Source organism: Eptesicus fuscus, chromosome 11, assembly GCF_027574615.1.
Source record: "Eptesicus fuscus isolate TK198812 chromosome 11, DD_ASM_mEF_20220401, whole genome shotgun sequence".
Lineage (NCBI taxonomy): Eukaryota > Metazoa > Chordata > Mammalia > Chiroptera > Vespertilionidae > Eptesicus > Eptesicus fuscus.
In genome coordinates this window covers 72,320,195-72,347,373 of record NC_072483.1, presented here as the reverse complement: position 1 = coordinate 72,347,373, position 27,179 = coordinate 72,320,195, and the positions used below count along the sequence as shown (strand labels likewise).

The 27,179-nt window shown below is 51.3% G+C and overlaps 1 protein-coding gene across 1 annotated transcript in view; it reads right to left on the bottom strand.

The window, feature by feature from the left end:
* Positions 1-20,643, bottom strand: part of CFAP65 (cilia and flagella associated protein 65) — a 31,919-nt gene extending 11,276 nt beyond the window's left edge. Inside the window, exons 1-19 of the mRNA XM_054722851.1 lie at positions 20,610-20,643; positions 17,865-18,037; positions 13,992-14,176; positions 13,478-13,580; positions 12,797-12,963; positions 12,426-12,625; positions 11,990-12,129; positions 11,251-11,473; positions 10,611-10,876; positions 9,993-10,193; positions 9,424-9,783; positions 7,685-7,822; positions 6,727-6,972; positions 6,003-6,227; positions 4,961-5,119; positions 4,600-4,750; positions 4,053-4,181; positions 2,764-2,977; positions 2,349-2,477 (exon numbers count right to left, since the gene is read on the bottom strand). Of these exons, the coding sequence (XP_054578826.1) occupies positions 2,349-2,477; positions 2,764-2,977; positions 4,053-4,181; positions 4,600-4,750; positions 4,961-5,119; positions 6,003-6,227; positions 6,727-6,972; positions 7,685-7,822; positions 9,424-9,783; positions 9,993-10,193; positions 10,611-10,876; positions 11,251-11,473; positions 11,990-12,129; positions 12,426-12,625; positions 12,797-12,963; positions 13,478-13,580; positions 13,992-14,176; positions 17,865-18,037; positions 20,610-20,643 (3,443 nt within the window). The remainder of the gene's footprint in view (positions 1-2,348; positions 2,478-2,763; positions 2,978-4,052; positions 4,182-4,599; positions 4,751-4,960; positions 5,120-6,002; positions 6,228-6,726; positions 6,973-7,684; positions 7,823-9,423; positions 9,784-9,992; positions 10,194-10,610; positions 10,877-11,250; positions 11,474-11,989; positions 12,130-12,425; positions 12,626-12,796; positions 12,964-13,477; positions 13,581-13,991; positions 14,177-17,864; positions 18,038-20,609) is intronic.
* Positions 20,644-27,179: the final 6,536 nt, after the last annotated feature.

Below are 27,179 nucleotides of genomic sequence, written 5' to 3'. Positions count from 1 at the left end.
GAAGAAGTCCAAACTCTCAGAAGGAGAAGGATTCTAAGGCCTAGACCTTGGCCCCTGCTGCATCCCCCCAGCCACACCTGAGGTCCTACCCTGCCTCCCCATCAACGCTCCAGTCATGCTGGGCCCTTTCCTCTTACCCACGTACAAGCCAGGTGCTCGGTTGGAAGGTTCTGTGCATCTCCCTGCGCTTCTCCGGAGGCTGCAGGCCTAGCTTAGTTGTAGCTTCCTCCAGGAAGCCTTCCTCACGTCCAAAACGGAGTGAGGAGGCCTCCTGTGCCGCACACTTCTTTCACAGCACACATCACCCTGCACCACAGGCTTGTCTGCCTGGGTTCGCCTGCATTTCTATCTGAGAGCCAGCCTGGACCCTGTGCCTAGGAAGCCCCCGGGAAAATTTAGCCAATGACCCACTGAGTGCACCAGGAAACAAATGAGGTTAGCCGGCCCCTGTATGGAATCTCCCCTTAAATACTAGGCCCCTAGTGTTCCCTGCACCCAGGGCAGAGGCGTCAGGGGAGAGGCGTCAGGGGAGGCCTCGAAGGGAGTGGGCAGCGGTGTGGCTCCCTGTTCCCCCCATGCTCTCCGCATCCTTGGGATTCTTACTCCATCTGCCCTGCCGGCTGCTGCCTCCAGGCCAAGTCCACACTCCCCGTTTCTTGCTGGTCTTGGCAAGAATGAAACCTTCAGTTTGTTCTTTATAAACTCAGCCGAGACCAGCTAGAATTTTCAAAAATAGCCTTCTAAGGAAGGGAAGGGAAACACAACACACAGAAAGCCTAGAAGAGTCCAGCCATCCAAGGAAGGTTCCCTGTGCCTGGGCTCCTGGAAGAAGCATAGACTGCTTCCTGAACCTCCAGTGATCTCCCGACGGATGGGCCCCGTGCATGGGCACTCTGCCTGGGTTTCCTCTCGCCTCGGTTTCCAGCAACCTGGATCCTCTCCACAGAGAGTGGGAGCTGGCTTGCTCCTTCACAAACACACATGCACACACAATCCACCAAAATACCCTGCTCCATGCCAGGACACAGGCCAGCGCCGCTTTTCCTGCATACCCCTCCCTCCCCCCAGCCATTGGACCTGGCTCCTGGCCACTAAAGAGCCAGTGAATGGCGGATCCAGAGCTCAAAATGGGCCCTAGGCCTTCCCCATTGGCCGGCAGCCCTGCCTGCCAAGCTTCCTTAGTCATTCAGGGCCAGAGCCCTCAGTTACTCAGAGTCCAGCCCTCCTCAGCAGGAGCCGCCTGGGGAGCCAGTGTCCCCAGCAGCCTCCACAGGGAGGGGCAGGGTAACCCAGAGTAAGGGGCATTACACCCCCAAGACTCTCTGCTCAGGCAGGAAGGTTCCTGAGGTCCCAGATGCCGCTGCCTGAGTATTTTCCACCTCATCCACCCACTGCCACGCCCAGGCTGGACTCCTGGCTCTCTCCCCGGCCTGACCCAGATGGGACGCTTCTCTCTCACCTCCATTTAGCCAAGGAAAGTTGGAAGTCATCAAAAGGAAGTTTACTAGGAAATCAAGGCGCGTGGCAGAGACAGGGAGGAAGAACAAGAAAAAGCCCTGGCGTGGAAACGGGATGTTTACTGGGCACAAGCTCGGGCCCCGTGGGAGGAAAGCCAAGCACAGGAAGGGCCAAGTGTGCGGCTTGGGTCTCCGGCCTGGGCCCCAGGTGACTGGGGAAGTGCAGCCTGCCCCGGGCCAGCCTCCACCCTCCCGCAGCCCCACGGGGCTTCGCTCAGTCACACCTTCCTCCCTGACCCCATGGTAGCAGCAGATTCCTGTCTTTCTCCCCCATCCCCCCCACCACCTGAGACCCTCTACTCACCCCCATGCAGGCCCTGTTCTCACTGGATTGGGGCTCTGTTAGGGGTGCCCCAGCGCCCAGCACAGTGCCTGGTACACAAGAGCAGTTCTAAGCCTTGCTAAGTGGTGTGGGCAGGGACAAATCTGGGGTCAAACCTGGCTGTGCGGAGTGCTTAGCCTCCTGTCTGTGAACCAGTCAGCAAAGGAAGACTTCCCACATGGTTGGTGTGAGGCTTGGAGGAAAAAGGCTTGTGAAGCAGAGCCTGGCATGGAGCAGATGCTCAGTGGACGCTTCTCATTCATTAAATACTGAGATGACGGTGCCATCTCCAGCAGGTGAAGCCACCACTTCCCAGCCTGTGGTCATGTCTCAGCCAGCGACAGGCCCTGCATCCTGCTGGGCAGCCACAGTCCCACCCTGGCCGCCACAGCCCATTGATGGGGTGCCCACTTTCACAGATGCCAGGCAGCCAGGTCTACCAGCAGCAAGTGAGGGCCTCCAGCACCTGCCCCCCCAGGCCCCTAGCCACCCCCCCATGCCAGGCCTACCAGTCCAGGGGCACCACTCCGCTGTTCTTCAAGGCCAGGAGCACCACAGAGGGTGGGGCCTCTATGGGCGCTACCCCAAAATTGAAGTCGAGCTTCAGAGGGGTGTAGATGGGGGGGATCGGACTTGTGCTGTGTGGAGCAGAGAAATGGGCTCAGAGACAGGAATAAGAAGAGGGGGGGCCTCCCAGGGGCTTGGCACTCATCGCCCTACAGGTGGAATTAGGGACGCTGGGACTTGGGCAGCACTTAGGATGCCAAGCCGATCCCTGCCTTCTCAAGGCCCCTCTAGGGATGGGCAAGGATTTGGGGGGGGTTAGGGAGCCACTTCTTTGACAGGGCCTGGTGCTGAGAGTGTGGACAGAGAGCTTCAAGAATATCCCCAACAGGCCCTGACCCCCTCCCAGGCTCGGCTCACCTGTGCCGGGTGGGCACCTTGTACATGAGTTCTCCGGGGGTGGGGTCACGCTCCAGGTAACTGTTGAGCAAGTCCAGGGAGAAGAGATACCACAGGTGCCTGCGGGTGATGCCCCCAGCGCTGCCCAAGGAGCAGACATCCAGGACGGAGAGTACGGGGTACACGGCTGTCAGGAAGACGCGGCACAGCTCCCGCTTCTCCCCAATGTTGTTATCTGGGGGAGAGGGGTGTGGACAAGAGGAGTGGGCTCACCTCCCGGCTCCCCTGGGGCAGGGCCTGCGGGACCCCTGGGACCCTGGTTAGGAGCAGCAGATGTCTCCCAGGCTGTGGGATGTTTCCAGCGACAGCCAGCCCTTGTCTGATGCTTGCCCGTACCAGGCACGGTCCTAAGTGCTTCACACACACCACTGTGTTTAATGTGCACCGTACTTGTGTTCAAAGTAATTCTTACTATCAGTTTTATTGGACATAATTTATATGCCATAAAGTTAACCCTTTACCGCATACAATTCAGTGTTCTCTCGTATATTCAGACCTGTGCAACCATCCCCACTATCTAGTTTTAGAACATTTCCGTCACCCCAAAAAGAAACCCAGTAGCTGTCATTCCCATTCTCCCCTCCCTCCACCTCTGATGACCCTAATCTACTGTTTCTATAGATTTGCCCATTCCGGATGTTTCACATACATGGAACCATATACTATGTGGCTTTTTGTGAATGGATTTTTTCACTTGACATGTTTTCAAGGTTCTTCCATGTGGTAACCTGTATCAGTACTGCTTTCCTTTTTCTTGCCTGTGCATGTTATTATCCCCATTTTACAGATGTGGAAAATGAGGCACAGGGAGGTTAAACAACCTGCTAAGATTACATAGCTAATAAGTGCAGGAGCCAGATCCAGTCCCAGGCAGTCTGGCTCAAGTCCACACTCTGAGCCACTCTTCTTACTGTCCTGGATGCTGTCCCGTGCCCCCAACAGCTCCATTCCACCGAGGAGGAAGCTGAGGCCCAGGGCAGCTGAGGGTTTGCCTGAGATCCCACAGTAAATCAGCACAGCTCTAAACTCTTCACTGAGCCTACACAGGTGTCGCATGCCCAGACACCCACACAAACAGAGGTAGTTGGTATGAGATACACACACCAGACACACAAAAAGTGCGCCCTAGGACACTCACACTTAGTCAGCTAGCTCTGCCTGGACCCTCTGCATCTCCCCACCCAAGTCCTGCTCACACAGCCCTCCCCCTTTCCTCCAAGCCCTGAATCCGTGTCAGGGGGCCCAGGTACCTCTATGCGAGAGGAGAGAGTAACTGATGGTCCAGGAGAACTGGGCTCGGTGTTTGGGACAGGCGGTCAGGCAGATGGTGTCCTGGGACCAGGGTGGCATGCTCCCCTCTGTGTGGTCCAGCTGAAGAGCTGCTCAGGGATGACCCAGGGGAGTCAAGGGCAGAAGGCCCTCAGTGCAGGTCAGAGAGGCTCTGTCTCTCCTGCTCCTTTCCAGATATTCTCCCGGGGCTGGCAGAGCACTGGCTGCAGAGTAGGCTCTGAGCCAGAAATTGGGGAGCAGAGTCCCCCCTCCCAGACCAAGACAGAGGGCATCTGTCTTTGTGTCATTGGCACCTTGCTAAACAGCCTGTGAGGTAGGTGCTGCCATTAGCCCCGCTTTACAGATGAGGAAGCTGAGGCTCAGAGAGGGCCAGCCCAGTGCCATACCTCTAGAAAGTAGAAGCACCAAGTTTTAAGCTCTACTTTGCCTGCCCACAAACCGTGGTCTGATTACCCAGTCTTAACCAGTGCCTGCCTCCCTGGCCCCAGCCCCAGCCCAGGCCGGTACCAAGGGGGTCGTTGCTGATACTCTCAGGGCTGTGCTGCTCCAGGAACAGGCGATAATCGAGGGCGCAGTTGCCTTCATTATGGAGCACCAGCAACCTGGACTGCTGGCTGTTCACCACCACGTTCCCAAAGTCCAGCTCCTTCTCCTTTGCCTGAGGGCCAGAGTCAGCCAGCCAGGGTTGGGGGCTCCCCCAGGGCCCCAACCCTGGCTTTCCCATCCCCGAGTCCCCAAGGAAGGGCAGTTCCAGGGGTACGGGCCAGGGGCCAGAGGGCTCCCATCACCTGCCCTCTCAGAGTTGGGTCCCCTGGGATACACTGACCCCCAGCACTGCCCCCCAATCCACCGGGATTCTCCCACTCACAGAGATGGTGCTGGTGATGCCCATGCCCACAAGCCGGATAATGTAGTGGGTGGTGGTGTGGGGCTTAGCGTTTGAGGGCAGGCCGGCTTCCCAGGCCCACACCCCCACTCGGAACAGGTACTTGGTCTCCTCCAGAGGGCTGAAGGTCCATGTCAGCATCTATGTCACAGAGATTCTCCCTGCGTGGGGCCTTCGGGAACCCCCCCTCTCCGCCCAGGCTGTCTGAAGTCCCATTGCAGGACATCAAGCGATGGTAACCCTTCCTGAGAGTTTACCTTACACACACACTATATATCATGTTATTTCCCAAAGCCTCTCAATCCTTTGTCCCCACCAGGGAAGTGGTATTATTCTAGTGCCTCATTTTCTGATGAGAAGCTGGAGATTCAGAGAATTGGGGTAACTTGCCCAAGGTCACACAGTGGTGAGGGCACTTGATGGGAGCTGGGTGTGAACTCTCAAGGCTGACTCCAGAGTCTGTCTCTTGCCTTGCCGATTACTACCCCTACATTTGTTAGTGGTTTGTGGCCTGTTTTGGCCTCCCAACTAGTCTATAAGGCCCTAGACCAGGATGCTAGCTTGGGTCCCAGCCTGTGCTCCCCTCCAGACAGCCACTGGGACCTCTAGGAGTCCCTTTCCTCACTCCTGGCCCAAATCCAGCTGCTCCAAACCACCTAGCGGTGATCTCACGGTTTTGGGTGACCATGGGTGGAGGGTGGACTCATCCCTGGGCAGTGGCATCAGAAACCCTGGCTTAAGTCCCAGCTTTGCACCTCCTAATTTACAATCTTAGTGAATGGATTTTCTTCTTTAAGTCTTAATTCTTCTTTATAAAATGGGAAGTGATGATAATGGTAACAACTACATCTACTTGTAAGACTGGGGGAGGTGACTATGGATTGAATAGGAGGTGACGATGGATCAAGTGGGAAGTGCACATAGTAAGCCTGGCCCCTGATAGGCATGAGTAAGAGATGACGGTTGAGGTGAGGGTGGCGGGTACCCTTTCCTCTGGCCTTGGGCAGTGGGGCAGGGAACTCACGAGGCTCTCATTTGGTTGGATAAGCCCCCTGGCGGGCTGGACGGTCAGCATCTTTCGGTACTGCTGGGAGACCCTCCACTCAAACTCCAGGGGCAAACGTGAGGGGTTGCGGAAGGTGAAGAGGCTGGTGGAGGAGCAGCCCACCCGGGTGGGCTTGAAGAAGATGCTTTTGGAGGTGTCCAGCTTCAGCTGCAGTGGCTCCTCCCGGCTCTGCATGATCACCTCCTGGGACCAAAGGAGGGAGGTCAGTACCCTGACTTCACCCCGTAGCCCTGGATCCCCTGAATGTCCAGGAAGCCATGGGTGGATAGCTCCAAGGGGCTGCAAAGGCCCTCCGCCAGCCTGGGTCTGGGCAGCTTCGGTCGAAGGCAGAGTGGATCAGGACGGACCCAGATTCTTAGAAAGAGCTCAGGGACTGATGGTTCCACCACCTCAGACCCTTTCTCTGGCCTGGCCCTTTGTACCACCTGCAGATATGCGTCTTATGTTGCCTTGCTCCTTCCTGTTGAACTTCTGAACCCCTTTTCTTGACCCAGACCTCATAAGGGGCCTGGAGTGGTGAGAGAGCTGCTCGCCTCCCTGCCATGTACTTCCTGAAGGAGCAGCAGTCCCTTAGCTACTGTACGTGAACTTGAGGCCAACACCAGCATGTGGCTTTGAAAAGGGAGCAACCCCAGACTATGGCTCACTCCCAAGGACCCAGGCCCCTACCCCTGCCTCCTACCTTGAGATATTGGGGGCAAAAATTGAACTGGAAGTAAAAAACGTGCTGCTTCCAGGCATTGCCCTTGGGGTAGGTACAGATGAGGAAGATCTGGTGGGCCCCAGGGGCCAGGAGGCCCGAGCTGGGCCGCAGGGTGATGTCTGGGCTGCTCTTGGGGGCCAGGTTGAAGGTCAGCAGCAGGGTGCCTTTGTTGGTGAGGAGCAGGCTGCGGTAGGAAGCCTCACTGGGAGATACTGCAGGAAAGAGCTGGGGTGCGAGAGAAGAGGGACGCAGGCTCAGATCTACAGGCCTTCCCACCCCTGACACACACACACACACTCAGGGAGTGGAGGGAGGCCACAGCTTGGCACCAAAAAAATGCTTCAGTTCTACAGAGACCTCCAGACAGGGAGATGGAGCGACCATAGGAACTGGCCCCAGGAAACAGGCCTCCAAGACCCCTCCTCAAGGTTAAGGAGGAGTTTTCTCATTTTAGGGCACCCTCAAACCATCTTTTCGAAGAACCTGCTTTCAGAGGTCCTGGTTCAGGAGCTCTGGGATGAACAGCTCCTTCTAGATGATTCTCCTGCAGGTGGCCGAGGGGAACCCCACTTTGAGAAAGTGAAAGCCCCAGCAATTCCAGCAGGGGCTCATTCTGTGGTGTCCTACCCCTGACAGGTGTTCAGTAAACGGGGCACAGACAAATGAAGGAGCTGGAGCATTTTAAACCTGAGTGCGAGGACCGGGATGTATTTCAGATGGAACAGCAGGGACCAGCTGTCTAAGCCCCAGGCTCTCCTCAGTGCCAGGGCCGTGGCCCAGGAGAGAGTCCCCAGGGGCTGACGGTGAGGAGGTTGGGACAGCTAGGGAGGGTGCTTGGATGCATTTCTCAGACCATCAGAGAAGGGAGAGGGATCTGAAGGCCATGGCAGAAGCCAGGCTCCCTGCCCACCGCCCACTATTGCTGGGCCATGCTCACCGTGGGGGCGTCCAAGGAATACTGGGGGATGTGGTGCTCCAAGGCAGCACCGTAGCTGTGGCCTCGCGCCCGGAGTGTCAGGCACCAGGAGGGGCACACAGTGCAGTCCTCCTCAATATTATTGAAGCTCTGCAGCACCTACAGGAGGGCCAGATCCACGGACAAGCTCAGAGTCCTGTGCCCGACCCTGTGTGGCACCCCAGCTTGCCCCCTGCACTGCAAGAGTCCTCATTGGGCCCCTCCTGCTGCACACCTGGCTCCCCACACTGAACACTCAGCAACCGCCCATCAGTCCTCACACCAGCCCTAGGACATCCTGGAGAAATGTGCTTAGAGAGACGCTGGCCAATGGAAATATGAGAGCCACCAATGTGAGCCACAGACGTAATTTTAAAGATTCTAGGAACCACATTCATAAAGTGAAACACATGAAATTAATTTCTATTATGTTTTATTTAACCCAATAAGATCTTATTTCAACATATAATCGGTATATATGATTTGCGAAGTATTTTACATTCTTTTCATGCTAAGTCTTTGAAATCCAGAGTGTCTTCTACCCTTAAAGCACATCTCAACTTGGACTGGCCACATTTCAAGTGCTTGGTGGCCCCTTGTGGCTGGTGGCTGCTGTGGCGGGCAGCACAGGGCTAGGCATGCAACTTAAAATCTGATGTGCTGCCCGGCTGGTGTGGTTCAGCAGTTGAGTGTCAATCCAGGAACCAAGAGGTCACTGGTTTGATTCCCAGTCAGGGCACAGGCCTGGCTTACAGGTTCAATCCCCAGTAGGGGGCATGCAGAAGGCAACCAATCAATGATTTCCTCTCATCATTGATGTTTCTATTTCTCTCTAAAAATCAATAAAGGGAAAAAAAAAATCTGACAGGCTCGGCCTCGGCCAAGGCAGGTATCCACAGCCTCATTCCTACAGACTTCCACATTCCATTGCCAAGGTATTACAATGGAGACAATTAAAGACTCAGTTTTAGAAAGACTTCTCGGAAGTTTGGATATGACCTCGTTTATAGATGAAAACACCAGGGCTCAGAGACATCAAGGGACTTGCCCAGGGTCACATGGCTGGTAAAGGACTCTAATGTTGACTGCACTGCTCAAGTCTTGTCTGGGCCCCACCACCCAGGCCACTGGGAAAGACAGTGAGGTGGGCAGAGCTGAGAGGGGAAGGGAGAGAAAGGGCAGGACTGACTAGAGATGAGGAGAGAGTCATGTGTGCCTGGGACTGAGGCTGGGCACGGAGTTTTCTGGCCAAGGGAAGCTGTGCTGTGCTAAGCAGCCCCCCCGCCCCGCCCCCCACCTGACACACACACCTAATTACCTGGCGCCCCTGTCCCCAGGCCCTGGTTCCTGTCCCCAGCTCCTTTAGAGGGACTTCTTCCTACTTCAAGGACTAGAAGAGAAGCCAGGAGCAACTCCTCCTACACCAGAATTTCCCCTGGGCTGGACCCAGCTGAGCTCTCCCTCTGGAGGGGGTGGGAGGCCACACATGACTGAGACATAATCACACAAGACAAGAAGGCCCTCAGCCAAGGCAGGCCCTGAGCCTGGGAGAAAACAAACCAGTAAGGCTACTTTCCAGCCAAGAAGCCAAGGAGAAGAGCCTGGCAAGGAGACAAGAGGATAGATCCTATAGGACTCCTCTGTCACCCCCTCAGACCCCTCCCTGCCATTCACTCTGGGCCAGAGAACCCGCCTTCCCCGTCCTGTGTGCCTGCACACACCTTATAGATGGCGAAGGCTTCGAGCTCCACGGCACAGAGAGAGTTTGGGTGAGGCGGGTGGAAGTGTAGGCGCATGGCTGTGGACTTGAGCGGGGGCACATCGCAGGTTTCTGGGGTCACCCAGAAGGGGCAGTTAGACCTGTGTGTCCAGACCACAGTGATCTTGCCCTTGGTGTGGTTCACCAGGCACAGTGGGACAGGGTTGGGATCCTCAGGTCCGGTGCAGGCACCAAAATCCACCTCGACCGGCTCCAGGCTGACGGGTGGAGGGAAGATGGCCAAGTCCTTGGTGCCATCTAAGAAGTACTCAGTCATGGGGGGGATGACGGGATACTGCAGCGCCGGCACGTCCTCCAGGTCCTGGTGGGAGAGACAAGCGGGTGGAGGCCCAGCTGCATTCCTCCTGCATGCCCCTCACCTGTATGGTTCTTTCTGGAAAAACCTGCCAGAACTCTGCACAGGTCCCCTCCACCATGCTATGGGGCACAGGACTGCCCAAGAATTGCTAGAGAAGGGGGCATGAATCTGGGAGATAGCCTGCCCTCAGGGCCCAGTGGGGTCCATCGAACCTCCATGGGAATCATGAGGGCCCCGTTCTTATCCTGTTCCAGCTTCTTCTCGCTCAGCATCTGGCCCAGGATGTCAGGTGGGTAGAGCGTCAGGCCCCGAGCCAGGTGTGTGCGGTACCAAACAAGGTGCTGAGGCTTCAGGATGGCCGGCTTGGTGCTGTCTGAGTGGCAGGTCCCGATCAGGTCCAGGAACAGTGGGTCCTGTGACATTTGTCCATGTGAAGCTGGATTTCAGCCCCCACTCACCACCAGCTGGTCAAGGCACAGTTTGAATGAGCTTGGGTTGGGGTGCTCACTTCAAGGTTATTGGCCCTGCACGTGCAATGTGAGGTAAGGTCCAATCCCCCTCTCCCTAGCAACAGCATCAGAAAAGTCCCTGGCCTGGAGCAGTCAGGGCAAAGTGGGCACACCCACATGACTTAGTAAACTTCGGGTGCCTCTGGCCATGCTGTGGCTCCAAAGCCAAGCTGAAGCTCTGGAGGAGACGATCCAGGCAGACAGCCTCAGAAGTTCAAGACAACAGAGGTGAGCACCAAGCGTTGTCTTTATGATGGGGCCTCAGATTGGTCCCTCCAGCTCCCAGGGGAGCCCCTCTTTGACCCCTCCCTCCCTACTCACCTGGTGGTGGATGAGACAGGCCACCCGCCGAAAGTAGATGATGGGGTGAGTGGGCTGGAAGGCACAGAGCAGGGTCATGCGGGTCTTGCCCACCAGGGTCCCGAAGGTGGGCCTGATGCTGAAGACACTCTCCTGGCAGTCAATGGCAAACTGGAAGTGGGCCGTGCAGTCCGATTTGTTCTCAATCCACAGGGGCTGCTCTGAGCGCTCTCCGAGGTGGATCCAGCTGAAATTGATGCAGTAGTGCTGCAGGGACACATCAGGACCTGGGCATAGGAGATGGGGTCCCTGTGAGTGGGCCCTGCCGCCTGGGTGGGGCTGGACTATCAGCCTCCCCAATGGTGTCTCAGAAGGGGTCCCACTGATGGGAGGTGGTGCTGCCTGGAGACAGAAGGCCAGGCTGGAAAGGCTGGGAGCCCAGCAGCCTGAGCAGACCTCCAGGTCCCCAGGAGTGAGGGCAGGCACATGATCTCCAGGTGTCCTCAACTGATTCCTCACTGAGTCCACCAGGGGGCAGCAGACACAGAGGCTGAAGGGCAAGGAGGCAGCCGGCTCTTAGCAGGCAAGGAGTTATTTCCCAATCCTAAACCTGGGCTGCTCCTGTCCCCAGAGAATTGCAGCATCCTGGGATTGCCAGTACCTCTACAGAAACCAACGACTTTGAGCAGGGTTTGGGAGGCACAACCAGAGGGCATAACAGTCACGTAGTCCATAGTTCTGACGTCCAAGGTCTTGGGGTGGAAAAACAACGACACATATTTCTTCTTTCCTGGGGGCACGATGCCATAGGCCGTGGGACATGAGAAGGCCTGGTCTCTGGGCAGCATGTCTTGGGCCACTTCAATTCTGAAGGGGGCACACACCTGTGGGCCAGGTGAGAACAAGAGGAGTCAGGTCAGGGTGGGCAGTCTGTCATTACCAAGGTGCCTAGCCCAGGGGGTCAGGGCAGCTGGCATCCAGCCTGTGCCTCACTTGTCAACTTTGGGCATGGTGACCCTACCTCCACCAGGAGTAAGGAAGGGGCCCTGCAGTAAGGTGGGGGAGGTTCCTTGTTGCTCTGTACTGGGACTGACCAGAGGGGTACCTCCCCCGGCCAAAGGTACCATAAAGGCTAGCTGTGGTTCTGGGGTCAGGACAGTCCTGGGAATGATCTGGGGATTGATCTGGAGGATCAGGGAATACCAAAGCCCAGTCCCCCAGATGAGAGGAGAGGAGGACACAGGTTGATACATAAGTGTATCAATAGACATGGGTCATGTGAGGCTTGGAGCCAAAGGTGTGGAAAGGGGGAGATTCTGTACAGGGGTGGGTGTCAGGAGCACCCAGCCTTGTGGTCCTGAGTCCTGCCCCCACTCCCACCCCCTTCACAGGATGTATACCACTGATGGATTATACAGCTTGATTTGCCTCTCAGCGGTGCAGCCCACAGCCACAGAGCCGAAGTGCAGCACTTTCTGGAAGCCCTCGACGTCCTTGTCCTCTGGTCGCTTTATGCTCACTAGCAGCTGGGCACATTTGCCTGAGGCAGAGTTGGAGGGGGAGGCTCTTGGGGAAAAACTGACCAGGGTCTTTGTGGCCCCAGCTGAACATCCCCCTGAAGAAGGTAGGTGAACCCAGAGAAACACTAGTCTATGACATCAAGGAAGGCAAAGAAAAGGCAAAGCCTGCAAGGCTGGGGGTGGACAGGAAGTTCGTGGAGGTCCCGTGGGGGCCAGGCCAGGGCAGAAGGTGGGGGAAGGGGAGCACATGGAGGCTTTAAGACCCAGGGAAGTGCAGCAGGTGGGCTATGGGGACAGGTGAGAGGCTGAGTCTCACCTGCAGCCTGCAGCTGGATGTTGCTCTTCTGCTTGCTGCCCTCCCCATACCAGCACGTGGCCTGGACTTCATAGATGATAGCCATAAGAGGCTGAAAGGTCACCTTGATCTGGCAAGCCTGACCTGGCTGCAGCAGGCCTGTGCTGGGCAGCATCTGGAATGGGCTTGAGAACTCCCACGTGAAGAAGGTAGGCAGGTCCCTGGAGGGTGGGGCAAGTCAGAGCCACTGGGCTCCTTATGCTCACTGCCCCTGCTTTAGAAAGCAGCACTCTTTACTCCCCCTACCCTTTTCCCCACCAGATGGGCCCGTCTCTCTTCTCCCAGGTACCCTCTTGCTCTCACCACCTCTGAGCCTCAGCCACTCCCCTCACCCTACATTGTCCAGGCAGAACCAGGCCTCAGCCGTGTCCCCCATGGCACACATGGGCAACTGCAGGGACGGTGGGCAGATCAGATTGTGGCAAGGCAGGGCGGCCCTCAGGTCCACAAAGAACTCCCCCTCTTCTTTCTCAAACCACAGCTGGTCCATGTACTCCTTCTGCAGTGTGGGGGAGGGGGGCAGAGGCAGTCCTTTACCAGTCGTACCTGGGTGGTACTCAGGGACCTTACATTCCTCTCCAGCCCATGGCCATCCCCCCAAACCACTGAGGGGTGGGCTAGGCTATGGCTCTCCATCTCAGTCTCTGAAGAGAGGTTTGGTTATCTGTGCTCTACCATTGTCTTGGTCTCAGAGATATGGGGCCCCTTTTGTGGGGAACAACGTATTTCGGGGGAACATCCTGAGAGCAGGAAGAGGCCAAGGAACCTGGGGCTTTCTGATGACCAGTATAGTAGTACAGCCCGCATCCAACTGGAATGAGTTTAGGCTCTAATGAGTTTAGGGTCTAAGCCTCTCCAGGGCTTCCCCAGCTGGAGTTTTGCTGCAGTTGGCAGGGGTGTGCACGGTGCGGGGGAGGGGCTCCTTGTTGCTCTGTCAGTTCCAAGGTCACTGTGCATGTGTCCGTCATTGCCCTCTGCTGTCATTGCCCTCTGCTCACCATGGTGAGCCTTACCTCCTCCAGAGGCCGGAAGATGATGGGGAGTGTGAAGGTTATGCCCGGGCTCAGGAAGATTGTCTGAGGCATGGCCGTGAAGAAGAACTTGGTCTTGGGGGGCCTGCAGGAGAGAACCAGAAGACAAGCACTTCAGGGTCAGGGCAAAGTGATAAGGGAAGACCCTGGAAAGCTGAGAGAGCTTGAGTCCTTGAGACCATAAAGGGGAAAACCCAGGGCTCTGTCACAGGAGGGCCTGTCTCCCTTGTTTTACTATTCTTCTTACAGACCTTTATAGGTAGGGCTAGTGTTCCAATGGGGAGGGACGTAATAGAAGGAGCTTTGAACACTGTTATTCCATTATTTAATCTGACCACATGGGTTCCACTTTCGATAATTCTTCAAACTGCACGTGTTTTATACTCTTCTGAATTCACCTAACATTTTACTGGTAAAAGTTTTTTTTTTAAAAAGAGCGCCTGCTTTGGGGGCTTGAGAGATCAGGGGCTGGGTCCCTGACCACTCATACTCGTACCTGTACTTCATCTTCTGGATTTTCAAGGATAGATTTTTCAGAACCAGGTTCTTGGTGATCTCCTTCCCTAGCTCCCAGCCTTTCCATAGCAGCTCCTCAGCCATCTCAATGCCCCAGACGACCTTCTTCTTCACTTTGTCCTGCTTCTTTGAGAAGCACACCTGAGTGTCCCTGGAGCTGGTTGGCTGTTCAGTTGCCAGAGACAGAAGGACGAATTATAGGAGCAGGATTCAAAGATCCTGAGAACAGGCAAAGATCTGTCCACCTCCAGAAAGTAATGAATCACACCCCAGCCCTGAGGGGGCAGGCAGACCCTGGAATCAGATATTATCTCTACCAAGATCACCAGAATGGTTTTCCAACTAGATTCCTGCCCCTAAAGCCTTCCTTGGGTCACCTCATCTGGTCCTTCCATCGGCACTCTTAGTGCTCTTAGCTAGCCTTTTGTGTGCCTTTATGCACCCTTAGATATCACTCCTCTCAGATGCTGCCTCTTCCTCCTTCCTCCTCATCCTACCCCTTTACTACAGAAGCCTCTGCCAGCTGGAGTGGTATATCCCAGGCACTTTCCAGACCACAGTGATACTCCACCATTCCCTCTCCTCCCTCAACTGGCTGGTGGAATAGAGGAAGGAGCCAATTTGCCTACAACCAACCCCCATTCCACGCCCTGACTTTGGGGCCACTCCAAGCACTACTCCTGATGACACTAGAGGTGCCATGTGCCAATGCTTCCTGTCTGTAATCCCTATCTATTTGAGGAGGGAGGGGGATGGGCAAACCCCTGGGGGGCAAGGTGGAAGGAGGATGAACCAGGTGCCTCTTCCTGCCACAGTCATTGCTATGAAGGCTCAACTCATTGCCATTTTACCTTTGACCAAGGATCACTTTTATATTGTTACTAGAGGCCAAGTGTATGAAATTCGTGCACTGGTAGGATCCTTAGTGGCTGCTGGCTACTGGCCGGGTACTCCCTCCCTTCCCCCAGCTGCCTGCCGCAGCTGCTGCCACTAGCTGAGGGCCTCCCTCCCTTCCCCTGGCCAGCCCCACCTCCTGGTCACACAACCATTCAACTCCCGGTCAAGGGTACAATTTGCATACTACGTTTTTATTATATAGGATATAGCATACGGAATATTCATCTGTTCAACAAATATTTGTTGACTACCTATTATGAGCCAGACACTGAGCTAGGAGCCAGGACAGCAATAGTGAACACAACTGGCAAATCCCTCCTCTCTTGGAGGTTATACTCTCAATGTCAATATTTGCAGAGAGTGTCAGCTGGCCAACATCGTATTTTCTTTCCCAATTTTTCCATGGAGAAAAGGTGACATGGGTGAATGAGGGTTATTTATTTATTTATTTATTTTTAAATATATTTTATTGATTTTTTTACAGAGAGGAAGGGAGAGGGATAGAGAGCTAGAAACATGGATAAGAAAGAAACATCGACCAGCTGCCTCCTGCACACCCCCCACCGGGGATGTGCCCGCAACCAATGTACATGCCCTTGACCAGAATCGAACCTGGGACCTTTCAGTCCGCAGACCGACGCTCTATCCACTGAGCCAAACCGGTTTCAGCAGGGTAATTTATTATAAATATCAGTTGGTGCATCAATCAACCAGGAAAACAGAAGCCACTCTGGATATTTAAAATAAAAAATTAAATGTACAACCAGAAGATAATAAAGTAACCCGAAGTTAGAAACATCAAGAAGATGCAACCAGCCCTAGCCGGTTTGGCTCAGTGGATAGAGCATCAGCCTGGGGACTGAAGGGTCCCTGGTTTGATTCTGGTCAAGGGCACATGCCTGAGTTGTGGGCTCAATCCCACAGTAGGGGGCATGCAGGAGGCAGCCAATCAATGATTCTCTCTCATCATTGATGTTTCTATCTCTCTCTCCCTCTCCCTTCCTCTCTGAAATCAATTGTAACTATTTTCTCTCTTTTCCGCGAGAGCGGGTCCAGTTCTTGAGTAGAGGAGCTGGGGATTGAGAAATAAAAGAAAGAAAGAGACAAGACACAAAATGGAAGGAAAAAAGCTGGGAACTGGGTGGGACTGCTGCCCTCTTCTGCTGGGAGAGACAGTGACCCAGAGCCCATGCAGCGTGTTTATTTTATACCCCCAAATACCAGGAAGTTTCACCAAAAGTCAAGACAAAGGAGATTATTTGCATTCTTGAGTAGGCCCAAGCATTCCTGGTGTTTGAATGGATTTACATATCAAAACCCACTACCCGACACCTGGGCTGAAATGAAGGTCAAGCTGATAACACCCTTGCCTTTTTGGCAAAGCGTGTTCCCAGGGCATGGCTTTGCCTGTCCCCTTGGGTTCAGCTGACAATTTAAAGAAATGCCCATGTGCCTTCCCAGGCGCTCTCTACAATCAATAAAAAAATATTCTCATATAATACAAGGGTAATATGCAAATTGACCCTAACGGCAGAATGACCAGAACAACCACTGGACTTGTCACTCTGAGGTGCACTGACCACCTCTTGGTCCCTTCCCCTGGCCATCAGGCACTGATCACCCGATGGCGAACGGGGAATCGGGGGTGGGTGGTGGCAGGGGGCAGGGCCAGCTGTGGCAGCTGGGGAAGATGGCCCTGATCACAGGCCAGGCCTAGGGACCGTACCTGCAATGAATTTCATGCGCCGGGCCTCTAGTATATCCTATCTAATAAAGAGGGAAATATGCTAATTGACTGTCCCGCCCTCAAAGATGGAGGCGCCCACAGCCAATAAGGAGGGAATATGTTAATTGACTGCCACCGGCTGAAAGATGGCGGTGTCTATAGCCACAAGGTGCGCCCAGTCCCCTAAGCCCCGCTGGGGTGGCAGGCGTGCAGCAAGGCCAGGCCCAGCTGGCGGGCCCAGCCACTCCATGCGCCTGCCTCCAGAGACACCCTCCTCAGCCCCCCAGCTGCCCAGGACTGGCCTGATGCGCAGGCAAGCCTCGGATGGTGGCTGCCCAGCAGCCCAGGGCCGCCCGAAGCTCAGTTAACCAGGGCCAGCTGAGGCTTGCGCTGCCGGCAGTGGCAGCAGCAGAGGTGTGATGGGGGTGTCGCCTTCCCCTGATCACCGGGTTGCCTCCCGCCCCTGAATTTTCATGCACAGGGCCTCTATATATTAGAGGCCCTCTCTATATAAAGAAACTGCAACCACACCTAGGTTAGATGAGGTGGTGGGGTTCTCTGAGACCACAGGCCTGTCCAGAGTGCATTGGAGTCACAGGGAGATGCAACTGCTATTGGAGATGGAGAGGGTGGAGAGGGCGGAAGAGAAATACTCTGGCTTCACCCCTCCTCCCACCTTCCAATCTCCTGCCAGCTCAGAGTAAAGCAGGGAAGGGTAGTAAGTGAATCTTCAGGCAAACAGGCCTGGAATGGCACAGATGGAGGGGTGAGATGACCCTGTCCACAGGGAGGCAAGTGCAACCACCACCACATCTAAGGATTCACAAACACAGGCACACGCTGCCTCAAAGACAAAGCCATACCCTGTACTCTCACCGTTAGACCACCACTCCCCACTCCTGCTCTGTCACATAGAGAGAACCCTACAAGCTGCAAAAAGTAATCGACATCTATGTATTGGTCAAAAACAAAGTCCTAGGGGTCATGACAAAAAGAGCCTTCTGAAGGAAAAGAGAGCTCCTGGCTACTCTATCAGCCTCCAACTCACATCACCCTAGAGCCCTCCCACCACAGTCACTCACTGCTACCACCATGCCAGCCAGCTTGGTGCTCCATCTGTACAGGGTCTAGATCTGGGTTTAGACAGGAGAGTCAGGTCCTTTCAGATTCCTACCCACCCCTCCCCTGCCACCCCTCCATCAGCCCTAGCCCTGTTGTACCCTGCCTCACCTGCCCCGGATGTGGGCTCGCACGGACACTGACATTGCTACTGCTGCTGCAGGCACTCATGGCAATACTGCTGCCAGTGACCGTAGGAATGGCCGTTGTGCTGGTACTCAGGTATGATGTGGAGGCCATGGTATAATCCCTGCTGTCCCTCGTCCTTGTGATGGGGCTTGGGGCTACAAAAAGTAATCAATATCTACATATTGATAAAGCACAAAGTCCTCGGGGTCATGACAAGAAGAGCCTTCTGAGGGAAAAGAGAGCTCCTGGCTAAGCCAGATGTTCCTGCCAGTCTGGAACTGGGAAGAGACCAGAGGAGAGACAGGAGGGACATGAAAAAGAGAGGCCAATGGAGTAGACTCCCCTTGGCCATCATTATCACGGAAGAGTGCCTGGTTCCCAGCTCTGGCAACAGATGTGAGATGGCACCATGAGGAATGAGCCTGAATGAGATCCAGGGCTTTGCCTGGGAGTCTTGAGAATCATCGTTTAGCAAAGGCACCTGGAAGAGGAGCCCTGCCCTCCATGGCATTTCCTAGAAAGCCCCCCAGTGAGACTTACTGAAGCATATGCATTACCTTTGTCTGGCTTTTACTCTCTGTATCTTTCCCCTGAATGTGTCTTGATCCTGTGAGGAGAAGAATAAGGAGCAAAGAGGCTAATGAGACTGGAGGGCTCTCAGTCTTCTGGGTTTTCTCTATCAGTATGCCACCTGTAGCCCTGGTTTAAAGTAAGCACTCACTGAAATAATGGCTCCTTCCAAGGATAAATGAATCAACTTTTAAAGCAAAGGAATCTATGGGTGGACTAGAGCTATAAATTATATGCAAATGTATAGGCAAATTATATGCAAAATATCATGTGTATGGGAATGTGACCTTTTCCAGGGAGAGCGTCCACAGCTTTCACCAAATACTCAAAATGATGCTTGGCCCTCCTCTAGGGGAACAGACAAGGGTCCCAAATGGCTGTGGCTCCATCTCCTCAAATACCCTCTTCCTTTAGCAGACTTCCTTCAGCACACACACCCATGTGTGGCTATCATCAATCTAATATCTTTTTTGAACATATGTATGTTTTGCAGACAACTCAGTATCCTTCCCCAACTCTTTGAATAACAATAACAAAATTAATTAAAAAAAAACTTCTATTGACATTTACTGAGAACTTACCATGGGCCAGGCAGTGTTGTAAGGCCTTCACATGTACTTTAATTCTTAAAACAGTTTATGAGTAGATGTGGCTTGTCTTTTATTTGGCCTAAAGTTATCTCTTTTTAGGTTTGGGGGTCAGCTCCTTATTATAATATATTACGCTTTAGTAGACCATGTTATGGTCACCCTTTAGGAATTTACATACTTCCATCAGACACTCTCCCATCTCCTCCCCACCACCCACCCAGAGCAAAAGATTCTGTTCATTCAGAATCTGTTCATTTCTTAATTGGCAACATCTCCAAAAACTCTGATTAGATTCATTCTGTCTTAGATTCATTCATTCCTTCCTTCATTCATTCATTCACAAAGCATTTACTGAATGCCTTTTAGTCACTGGACAAGAAAGGTAAGGCCCCTACCTTCGATTGTGACGTGTACGTTCAAATGGAATCAAAGAAACGCAAGCTGAGGAAACAGAGAAGAGGGTCCCCTTACTTTTTGCTACTAGATGGCTTTGTAGTTCTACCCTGATTCATTAATGCCCGTGACTTCAGGGCTCTGAAAAAGTCTCCAGTCAGCACATGGAACATCCCAGTGAGTGTAGAAGAAATGAGAGAGGATGAGGTCAGGGTTTAGGATTTAGAAGAGTGAGCACTGGTCCTGGAACAAGGAAAACTGGGTTCCGGTATCTGCTTATAGATTCATTTGAGATGGGAAAGTTTCTCCAAATCCCCGAGCCTCAGTCTCCTCACCTGTAAAATGAGGGTTATGCTAACTATTTCACAAAGTTAATGCCAAGCTCAAATGAAATAAAGGATTTGAAAAAGCCCTAGGTAAACGTATGTTACTATAATTAACAACCATAACCTCCACATTGGCCTGCACTACTCTTCCAAAAGACACACATCTGCAGTCATTACGCAAGGCAGTGGTGTTTTTCAATCAAATTTTCTAACTTCAAGGACTTTAAAAAAAGATATAGTCAGTTTGCTTTATTTTCTAATTTCCAATCTGAAAATTCCTAAATGACCAGTGGGAAAAGTGGCAGGTCGTTGGTTAGAGTTGGGGGAGGAAGAAATAGGTAAAATGAAGGGACAAAATTTACTTACAGTTGTTCCTCCTTTCTCTTTGGGATTCTAGTCTGATTGATCTCGTCCAAATGTCAGTTCCACGGGACTCTGAAGGGCAAGGAGGGGACCCCGGGCCACTTCACTGAGGAGGCGATCTCCGGGGCAGATAACCTTCCCTGGCCACTCGCGCAGCTCCTGAGTCCCCGAGATCAACGCTCAAAACTCACACCGCCGCCTTGTTGTCGTCTCCATAGATACAGGACGCCAGGGCGCGTCGATTCCTGGTATCCTAGGGCAACTACGGCAGCCCAAATGAGTCATGGCTCAGAGAAGGCGAAAGCGCTGTCCATCTTTTAAGTCCTACCCTCATTGTTAATTTTACGACTTCCCTTGCAAATAGTACTGGGCTTCTACCAGTTGCAACATGGTATGTATAGTCCCTTGTTTATCGTGTCATCCTCGCAATCGTGACTTTAATTGACGACCAAATTCATTAGAAAGCTATTACATGGACTCATCACCTGAGTGGGAGTCGTTCCTGTTCTTTCCCGACATGAGTTGGTGACACAGGGTCTGAATCTCAAGCGGAACTTCATTCTGTGGTTGCAGTTGTTAATTTAAAAGCAACCCACAGCATTTCTCATTTGCACATTGCTTTGCAAATGGCTTCCTTTTGCTGGTTGGAGAGAATGTGTCCTTATCTCCTGACCAGCACGAAGTTAACTCTTTGAAGGGATCTGAAGATTAATCTATGAAGAAGGCATTGTTATACATACTATGGATTTCTGGACCCTTTGTTCATTAGTCTGGATGAATTGTGGGGGAGGGTCTCATTTGGTGAAGATGCCTTTGACGGTTGAAGCCAAAAGTCTCAAAGTTCATTCTTGGACAATTAAAGATGTTTCACTACCAAGGACAGTAATGGGGACTGATGTTAAGGGGAGAAACCTTAATGAGTCTAGGGGTAAATCCAAAAAATAAATTCTTATTTTGGGAAAGTTGGGGTTTACTCGTGAAAGGTAAAAGATAGACTTTGTTGAAAAGTGGACTGAATTGGAGGGGCTTAATCACAAGGAACAACAATAGCCTGTAATTATTGGAATCGAGAGTCGGAGATCACATGGCCAGATGCTGGCTGGACTGCAGGGAAGGGACAGGCCAAGGGCCTGTTAAGTTATGCAAGCACAGTTAGGTTTGGAGTTTACTTCGGATCAAGGAATGTAGAACTCTGAGCTTAGAACTGGTTTTAATGTTATTCTCAGACCTGATATTTGGGCATGATAACTTTTATGCTGTTTATAGTTTCTATAATGATTTCATTTTTGTTTTCCCCTATGCTCTTTTGAAATGGTCAGCCTGACTCAGCTGGAACGATGGGACCTGTTTGTTCATTTTTAGGTCAAAAAGAAATAGGGAGCAGTGACTCTGGGGCAAGGCTTGGTGGTGGCCTCAGGAATCCCAGAGACAAAACCACAAGCAGAGCCCTAGCCAGTTTGGCTCAGTGGATAGAACGTTAGCCTGCAGACTGAAGGATCCCCAGTTCGATTCCAGTCAAGGGCACATTCCCAGGGCTGTGGGCTGGAGTTGCAGGCTCGATCCCTAGTAAGGGGCATGCAGGAGGCAGCCAATTGATGATTCTCTCTCATCATTGATGTTTCTATCTCTTTCTTACTCCCCTTCCTCTCTGAAATCAATTTTTTTTTAAAAGTAGGAGGAAAAGCTCATGCTTGGAGCCACACATCCTTGTGCCTCTTCACTGGGGGACTGTCCCTCCAGAGAACTGCCCAAACCTTGGTGGATTCTTGACTTGGGAATTCTTAGTAGCGTTGACATAAGAAACATCCAAATGTTTTTATGAATTTATCTGAGCCAAACTGGCAGAAAGCAAAATCTCAATGAACTGAGAAAAAACTGCAGAATGGCAGTTTTGCAGCTTATTTTATACATTAGAATAAAAGGAGGAGACATAAGGAGGGTTACATAAAATACATAGATGGTAAATTAAGGGAGCGGGAGAAAGCAAAGTAAGGAAATCTCTGAGACTGAATAAAAAGTAAAACAGAGAGATGCATACTTCTTTTACATTGGTGGGTGCAGCATAGTTAGTAATTAACAATTACAGCACATAGAGATGGTATTGGGGGAACAAGATAACAACGAGGGGGTCTGTGGTCTCATGCTCTGGTGTGGGGATTGTGCCTTCAGAGGTCTGGGAATGGAGATTACTCTGACATTTCAAAGGTATATCTTAGATGCAAAAAGAGACCCAACCTGGACTTTGCCCCAGGAGGTGAACAGCATGGAAAAGAGCATGGCAAGGAGTTGAGCCTGAGGATGGGAGAGGACGTCCCTGCAATCATGTCTTTAATTGAGGTTTGCATTAGAAGCCTCTCTTTTCAGAACTCCAGAACCTATCTATATATATGAAAGCCTAAGCGACCATTCAACCGTTTGACCATTTGCCCAGTAGCTATGATGCACACTGACCACCAGGGGGCAGATGCTCAATGCACAGGCATGGAAACATGGAACAGACTGATGAATCTCAGAGAGAAGGGGGGAGGGACGTGGGAGGGAAGAAATTAACCAAAGATCTTACATGCATACTAGAGGCCCGGTGCACTGATTCATGCACTGGTGGGGTCCCTCGGCCTGGTCTGCGGGGATCAGGCCGAAACCAGCAGTCCAACATCCCCTAAGGGGTCCCAAATTGCGAGAGGGTGCAGGCCAGGCTGAGGGACCCCACCGGTGCACGAATCCGTGCACCAGGCCTCTAGTAGGAGATAATGGATGCTGGGGTCCTAGTGACTATATCCTTCATGGATCTAAAAAAGACAATGGGGGTGGTGTCATTTGGTTTAAGGTTATAAACAAAGGTGAGTGATAATTCAGGAAATTGACAAAGACCAGGATGTAGGAGAAAGGGAGGAAGAAGGATGAGTAGGAGATGGACTCAAATCCTTCCAGTAGGAAGCTGGGTGTGGGGGTAATAAAGATAAAGCACACTCAGTGATTTGGGCTTCAGTGCACACACACAAAAGTATCTTTTCTAAGCGTTTTTTCCACACACATCCACACCACCCATCACTCGCTACCCCCAACTCCCATGACCATGGAATAGAGAAGACTCTGGTCTGAGAAATCAGGCAGATTTGATATTAATCCTGACTCTGCCTCTTACTGGCTGTGGCTTTGGACAAGTCACATGACCTCTCTGAGCCTTACTTTTCTCATCTGTTAATTATCAAAAGGCTGGTGATAATTATCAAAAGGCTGGTGTAAGGACTGAGTAATCATGAATGTGTAAAGTACTTGACACATGCTAGACAAGAAAGTTACACACACACACACACACACACACACACACACACACACACACACAGTCACTGATTGAATGGGAGGTCCCTATAAATAAACCACTTGGCCTGTGCACCCTCCTCTCTTACCACCTCCCAGCCTCTCTGCTGCACACTGGAGAGGTGAGAAGTTTTTCTCCTCTCCACATCCTCCTCTTGTTTCTCCAAGAAGGAGGCTGCCTTTCTGCTCCGGGGTGGAGAAAGACAAAAGGAGATGCCAGAGTAATCTGCAACCCAGATGGCAAAGCAACCCAGCTCTAGCACTTGCAAAACTCTCTCCCACCTTTCTCTCCCTGTGACTGACTCCATTTGGAGTGTTGGTTCGGAAATCAGGTCTTCATCCAAGGCATATTTAATTTACAGGAAGGAGATAAAGAGGTGAAATTAGTGGAATAAATATTCTAAGCCCAGACCAAGAGGTGGAGAGTGAGAGAAGACTGTAGCCAAAAGGGCCATTGGATTGGTTCAGGACTGGATCAAGGAGCAGGCATGGAGCACTCTCTGCATTAGAGTGTCATGTTCCCCTGGAGCAGCAAGGGGTGGGGAGAGCATTAAGAGACTGATGGCACCTCCAGCCTGAAACAGTTACCGTGACACAAAACTAGCAGGAGTTTGGGGTAGGCTGCCATATGGCAAGAGAATTCAAAGAAAAGTGTTTTATTCTGCCTGGGACTGCCAAAGGGTTTTCTGAGTCTCCTGAGCCAACCTAAGCCCCCCTAGATAACTTCTCCTACTATTCTTCATCCCCACAAAAAGTAGACAGACATGCAGGCCAATCCTAGGGAGATGAAGGGAAAAGGACCTGCGGTTTGATCCAGAAGACTTGAGTTCAAGTCCTGATTCTAGCATTTAGTAGCTGGGCAATTTCAAGCAAATTGTTCAACATTCTAGAACCTCACTTTCCACATCTGTAAAATGGGGATAAATGGGGGTAAAATATTTAACAATTGGTAAGGTATGGGCATGACCTACGAGAAGGGGCCTTGGAACCAGAGCAGAGTTCTGGGAGCCCACATTGTGCCAGGCCTTAACCCTTTAGTTTCTGGGTCATGGGGGAACCTGGGTGTACAGGGAGGGACTAAGAAAGCAGCCACCACAGCAGTGGAGGACTCAGTCAGTGACTATTTACCAACTAGTGCCAAAGTATTTCCAGATTTCAATAATCAGTATAGCTATACTGAATACTATTAGTTGCAAGTTAGCCCTAAAGACAAATCCTACCTCACTGGCTTCTTTCCCCCTCTAATTCCTCCTCATTGGTGAAGGACCTGTTACCACATCTAACCGCTCTTTCCTCCTACTCTGAGCAGTGCTCCTTCTCTGTGTGAGACCTCCCAGCTGTCTTCCCTGCACCATCTCCTGCTGGCCCTCTAGCTCCAAGTCTTTCTGACCAGCACCATGGACAGCTCCTGATGACCAGCCCATCCTAAGCCATCCACTTCCTCCTGCCTTCTATCTCCTCTTTCCCCACCCACAGTGCAGAAACCTTGAGGTACGAACTAAATGAGGGACACCCCTGAGAAGACAGTGCAGTGGAGTGATTGAGAACAAGCTCTGGAGTAAAGCAGATTAGATTTGAATCCCAACTGCACCAGCTTTCAGCTATGATCTTGTTCTTTCCATAAGCAGGGAAAACTTTAACAGCTCAAAGGTTGTGAAATTTAAGTGGAATAAAATATTCAAAGAACTTAGCACAGGGCCTGGCTCATTACAGGCTCTGAATGAATGAATAACACCATTATTCTGTTACTTTCCATTCCATCTAATTCCTCAAACCCTTTTCTAATCCACTTCTAATCAGGGTCTTCTCTCAAGTAGAGGAGTCATGACCATTGGCTTCCTTTGAGTATGGAAGTTGGCTTGAACTTCATGTCTGCTAAAGGAGACCATTTTTGACTGGTCTATGAAATTCTATCTTTTAGATGTTTTAAAAATTGTGAGTTAATTTTAAATATACATAAGAGTTACAAAAATAGTACATGGGGTCTCATAAATCCTTCACCCAACTTTCCCTGAGGCTAAAATCTTACATGATCATAGATCATTTCTCAAAACTAAGAAGTTAACCTTGGTACAATAAATACTGTTAATGAAAGTATAGAATTTATTAGATTTCACAAGTTTGTCCACTAATGTTCTTTTCCTGTTTCAGCATCTAATCTGGGATCCCACCTATGCATTTCTTGAGTTTTCCTAGTCTTTCATGACCTTGACTTTTTTGAAGAGTACTGACCATTATTTGTAAAATTTTCCTCAATTGGGGATTATTTCTTATAATACAGTGAGGTGTCCATTATCATATCAGAGAGGTTATATGCCCTTCTCAGTGCATTGTATCAGAGGGTACATGATGTCAATATGTTTTATTGGTGATGTTAACTTTGATCACTTGGCTAAAGTGGTGTCTGCCAGAATTCTCTACTGTAAATGTGCTATTTCCCCATCTTTATTAGATTTTGATCATTCCCATTTTGTGATTTTTTTAGGATTATGAGTTCAAAACCAAGAAATCTGTCCTTGAACTAACCATTCCACCCCTACACTCCCAATCACTCCCCAGAGCCACACCCATGTCCCATTATGTGTCTGATTCACTTTCCTCTGAATTTACTTACGTTGGGCATTTGGAGGTGTGTGCAGAAGCCAGATGCAGATACACCTGAAGTTTAGTAGAGCAGCAGGGTGCTTCTAGTTTGTTTTCATGGACATTTTTGTCCAGGCCCTGCAAGTTTCTGCTTGCAGGGGTACTCTGGGAAAATGTGGCCAACAACTGTCCACAGGAATGTCCAGCTCTTTTCCAGTCTGTCCCTGATCTCTGAGCACTTTCTTCAACTTCTACACTGGGTTTTTAAAAACCTCTAATAGCATTTTCTCCTACTTGGCCATGTATAACTTCTTGCTGGCCACTGGCCCAAATACATGAGCTTCCTTTCTTCCAGAAAGTTCTTTATTCCTTCAAGAGTTTGCTATCATGAGAGATCCTGCCACCAGAACAGATAAATAAATAACATTTTTCAATAAGTTGAGTGTGAAGAGATGTGTTTATCAACTCTTCCCTTTGTCTCCATCTCTATCTGCCCCAAGCTTAGTCAGTGTGCCTTCTCATGCTGCCCTTTTAGAAGATGAAAAGGCACTACACCTCCTCCAACCTCATGCAGGCTCCGTTTTAAAAAGCTTTTGTGCAAAAGTGTATTAAAGGCCCTGGAAAGCATTAGAAGATGCCTTCATCAGTTCCCATTCCTTCTTTGCCCTTTGTTCTGTTTACTATTGCTGTATAAGAAATTATTCCAAACTTCAAGGTTCTAAATAATCATTTTATTTTGCTTATGCATTTGTGGGTCAGGAATTCAGGAAGGGTGTGGCCAGGAAGCTCTCACTTGGAGTCTCTCATGCAGTTGCATTCAGAAGTTGGTCAGGCTGCAGCCATCCAAAGGCTCCATGGGGCTGGTCGTCCAAGATGGTGCCCTCACGTGACTGAAAGTTTGTGCTGGCCATCAGCTGGGCACTCACTAGGCTGTAGATGGGAACGCCAATCTATAGTTGCTTCAGCTTGACAATCTCAGGGTAGAACCAGGAAAAATCTACATGGCCTTTCCTAGCCTCAGGCCAGATTCAAGGAGAGAGGAGAGTCAAATAATTGAGGACTTATTTTAATAATTGCCACTCCCACCAAAATGAGATTTTCTCATAGTATCTGGAACCTTATTCCTCCAAAACCACTTTCCCTCACAGGTT